The following is a 4774-nucleotide window of genomic DNA, read 5'->3' as shown; positions in this document are numbered from 1 at the left end:
AGAGATTGTAGAGAGTGAATGAAATCTTTTTTACTGTTCAGAAAATGTCATTGGAATACTGCATTGCTTAAAGTAAAAAGCAGCATGGTTTTACAGAACAATGTGAACTCTTTTTTAAAAACAATCTGGATTTTTCCGCAGATTTTCCGCAGATTTCCAGTGGCCCCACTGATCCCTTATCCACTCATCACTAAGGTTAGTTTACATTGTAGGCTTTGATGTTAACTGTGCTGACTGTTAATTGCCGTATTTGTGATTCTTGTCCATCTGACTGTGTAATAACTTCAGGTTTTTAAGATTGTTACTGTACAAGTTCTATTTATTTACCATATTTTTTGTAAAACCATTCAAAACAAAAACCTTTTCTCTTTGTATGGTTGCAGACTGATTTTTATGCATTCTCTCTTGTCTCAATGTCTTTTAGGAGGATATAAATGCTATAGAAATGGAAGAAGATAAAAGAGACCTGATATCCCGAGAGATCAGCAAATTCAGAGACACACACAAGGTAGTATTCTTATTTTTTTCACTTGATACCAAACTAGACTTTTTACAGAATCCAAAGCAAACAGACAAAAAGAAAATCAACCTTACAGTAGAATTAATTTTAAATGCTTTTTGTAGGTTTAATTGATAATTAGCTAGATCCAAGCAACAGAAGACTAATACCATATTAGAGTGCTCCTTGACATAGTGGGCTTAGTTTTTTCAGTTACCGATTAGTCAGTAGTCATCTCACTTTAATATGAATGGAGGTTTTTAAAAAAAAAAAAAAAAATTTCAACATAAACATCAAGATCCGATTTAAATTAGATTTAGGGGGGCAACAAGATGACATCCACTGTAGTATATTTTCTGGGGGCAGTTTAACGTAATCTTAGGAAAACCTTTTCTTTAGAGCTGAGATTAAAATTTAAGTTTTATACTTGTATAGATTTAAGTTGAGAGGGGGAAATTTTAAAACATAGGTCAGTGGTTACCAGACTTACCAAATTTTAGATGCATGGAAGAACTGTAAATTCCCATAAAGCTAATCTATTCATTGACCCCCACCATTATGATAGAGATCATATGGTGACTAATGCAAGATGAAACTCAGCTTGGAAAGTAACAAGGAATAGGATGTAAGTATGAGCTTCTGTTTTTTATTATATTTATGGATGCCCCCTCAGAAAAATATGCAAAGGGGTAACTGGCTTGGAAATGGGGTATTTGTGCATAGTAAATCCCACTCACGAATTTTGCCTATGAAAGCTACTCTCCTTTACAGTGCAACTGTGAATTTTCGCTGGTGTTGAAGGTAATGCTTATGGATGGTGAAATGCAATCACTGCATGAAATATACTTTGATGTTAAAAGTAATGTTACTGGTTCTTACTCATCCACTGAGTGCAGCCCTTGACTCAGTGAAATGTTAAGTGTTCACTTTTTCCTTTAAATCAATCTTGATTTCTTTCAAAAGCCCACATTGACGTGTATGATCATTAATATTGCTGAACAATTATTCTCTAGCTACCCAGCCCTAGCTTAAATACACCGTGCTTTTTCTGGAACTGAATGTATCTAAAAGCACACGTTACTGTTCCAAAATTAATTTTGAGAGTTAAAGGGTAGTCTGTGGGAAGTCATTTTAGGTGAATGCTTTTGGTTAGGTTCAGTATTCAAAATTAGGGCCTGAGTAAGCTTGAAAATGGTATACAGTTGTGTGTGTGGTTTACCCCCTTTTTGTTGTTATATGTTAAACCCTGTCATGTCATTTGTAAATTATGAGGAAATGATGTTTTAAAAATAATTAATTCAAAAGATGTTGGCTTCAAAGTTTGAGAAGCTGTCAGGCATTTAACTGCCTTTCACTCGGGGTGGAGGGGGCGTGTTTTCAATTCCAAAATGTCCTTTAAAAATAAAACAAATCAATAAAGAACAAAAAACAGTTCTTTTTATTGGGGTGGTATGGTTAAAGGGGATGATTGGAACTTCAGTAACAAAAAAATGAGCTCAGTGAACCTTTGCATGTTTTGGTACGAGTTTATTAAATAACCACAGACTGTCAGGGTATCAGCGTGGCAGGGGGCGTCCATTTACAGCACGGACGAGTCTGAAGAGAGAATGAGGTAAGATTTACAATTTTTTATCTGTCCTTTTCTCTTCATTACTTCATAATTTTCTTACATCTGTCTGTATTCGCCACATTTCATTTTTCTTCAGGTTTTTTTTATCTTAAATATGTATTTGTATATATACCCAAATGTGCTGTATGTAACCATTTAGAAAAGCAATTAGTATGGACTAGATTCATTCACTTACTTATTTACTTGGAACAAATCTTTTGAAATGAGTCCTGAAACAAATTGTATTTTACATAAATAAAATTATACATTTAAGAAATAAGTAGTGCAGTGAGTAAACATGAGTGAAAAAATTCAGGAATTCTACAAATTATTATTGGAACAGCTAAAATAATCTGTAAGTATCTATTATCTCAGAAATAAATACATTTCTTTATTAAGTGTATGACATTGAGGTAAGTTTTACATAGTCTAGCCTCATTTTATAATACGTATTTTTATATTACATCAGAGCTATTTCAGAAATGAGATTTTGCCCCTATATCTTTTAGTTTCTGTCTTCTTTCTATCATTTCTTTTTCTCTTCCCTTCGTAACTTCAGTATATTCAGTATTGGCTCTGCCTGCATTTATACTTTGATAGAGACTGGTAGAGCAGCTGAATATAATAGTCTCTCATGCATTAGCTTTTCTTTCATAATCCTCTGTCAGTCCTCTGATCCATGAGGAAGAGAAAAATCTTAACAGGTAAGATTGCTTTTTAAAGTTGTTTCAAATGCTTTACATGACTGAGAAAAGAAAAAAAAAATGCACATTTTATTGTCGCAGTTTAAATTTCATTTCAGTGACACTAAACATGGAACCAAAGGGATAAATGTGTTTTGTTTTGTTTTTCCTGTTTGGAGTTTTTTTTTTTTTTTTTTTTCCAGTTTGTATAGAAACCGTGTGGTACGCTGGTAATCTTGTCAGGTTACAAACTTGGTCTGACTTTGTTATTTGGTTTATTTGTGAACCATGTACTTGCTCTTCCTCCCAGAAACATAGCTTGTAGGCAAGGTTAATCCAGTGTTGGCGGTCCATGTCCTAGCACAGCATCTGTAAGTTAATACATAATCGTTGCTTCCAAGGATGGATTTATCATTGTTGATATATTTTTTATTGTCTTATAGGCATAATGGGCATAAAATAATGTTGCTTTTAAAACTAAGTTAAATGAAAATATTACAGTTATGTACATTTCTGCTTGAAGTGAGTGATTTTTAAACTTTTTGTATTTGGTGGGCTGTCCATCTTGTAATGGTGGGAGTAAATGTTTCTGTAGAAAATAAAGCAGATCATGGCTGAATTCAGCTTGTCTTTCTTTTGGAGGGTGGGAAAAGCAAATGGCAGATTGTATTGTTGCTTTATAGTGACTTGTCTCTCCCTGCCAAACCCTCTTTGAAACACTGTAGATGAGAAGTCTGTGATTATAATGAGTATTATTAGTCCCACTGATTTACCAAAATTAATTTTTAGTTAAGTCCTGAGCTGTTGATTACATATCCAGAAATTATTGTGACCCCATGATTATTTTAGTTATTGAGTAGTCACTGAGTGGCCAGCTGTACTCAACACAATCTCCCAGCATCCAAGATTGGTCTATACAGAATATGGTTTGCACGAAATCTATATAGTCTTGTGATTGCTTCAGTTTGATTTGTCAAGTTAAAACCACAGGTATTTAGTATTAAAATACCAGTGGTTTGTTGTTTTTGTTCACAATATTGGGCAGTGCGCTGGGAATAAGCTAAGTACTGGAGCTACAGAATTAACTCTAAAAGTGCTTTTATTGGTTTCTAGAAACTGGAAGAAGAGAAAGGCAAAAAGGAGAAAGAAAGACAGGAAATTGAGAAAGAACGGAGAGAAAGAGAGAGGGAGCGTGAAAGGGAACGAGAAAGGCGAGAACGGGAACGAGAAAGGGAAAGAGAACGTGAACGAGAAAAGGAGAAGGAACGGGAGCGGGAACGAGAACGGGATAGGGATCGTGACCGGACGAAAGAGAGAGATCGAGATCGGGATCGAGAGAGAGATCGTGACCGAGACCGAGAAAGGAGCTCAGATCGTAATAAAGATCGAAGTCGATCAAGGTAAGGCTTAATAGAAGTTGTTGTTTGCCAATGGCTTTAATAGAACCATAGGTCAACAATTTTTTATAGGATCTTTTACATTTATATCTTAATACTTACTGTCTCATATACACATAAAGCATTGGTTAAACTAATGATTTATAAGTTCATGGTTAGTACACACCTGTTGTCCAGCCACTCTTCTGGGCAAAGAATCTTCCTGGATTGATGGACATTTTTCCTAGTCACCCTTTCATTGAGGTGCTATATACTACACTACTACTTTTATTAGCCCTTTTGTCTTTATTTGGTCCTACAGCTCACTGGACTGCCACTGTGTACTCCCCTGGCTCTAAATTTACTCTTTATTTCTCACTCCTAGAAATTTCACATTTTTATTTTGCGAACTAAGTTTCATTGTATTTCTTTGTTATAGCTTTTCTACCTGATTGTAGCTTTAGGTCAGTCTACCATATTGCTATAATTGGAAATTTCTTTTTTTTTTTTTTAATTAGGATTTCGGTGAAGATTTACAGAGTAAATTCACTTTTCATACAGCAGTTCACATATACTTTGTCTCATGTCATTGACCAAAATTTACAAT

General features: G+C 34.6%; 1 protein-coding gene across 1 annotated transcript in view; it reads left to right on the top strand.

Annotated features, from left to right (window-relative positions):
* RBM25 (RNA binding motif protein 25) overlaps window positions 1-4774 on the top strand; it is a 68872-nt gene that overhangs the window by 41049 nt on the left and 23049 nt on the right. Inside the window, exons 6-8 of the mRNA XM_007941428.1 lie at window positions 142-195; window positions 425-508; window positions 3905-4191. Coding sequence (XP_007939619.1) covers window positions 142-195; window positions 425-508; window positions 3905-4191 — 425 coding nt within the window. The remainder of the gene's footprint in view (window positions 1-141; window positions 196-424; window positions 509-3904; window positions 4192-4774) is intronic.

Source organism: Orycteropus afer, unplaced genomic scaffold (assembly GCF_000298275.1).
Source record: "Orycteropus afer afer isolate SDZICR_OR568_19922 unplaced genomic scaffold, OryAfe1.0 scaffold00079, whole genome shotgun sequence".
Classification (NCBI taxonomy): domain Eukaryota; kingdom Metazoa; phylum Chordata; class Mammalia; order Tubulidentata; family Orycteropodidae; genus Orycteropus; species Orycteropus afer.
The sequence above is the reverse complement of the archived record's forward strand: the minus strand, read 5'-3'. Positions and strand labels throughout refer to the sequence as shown.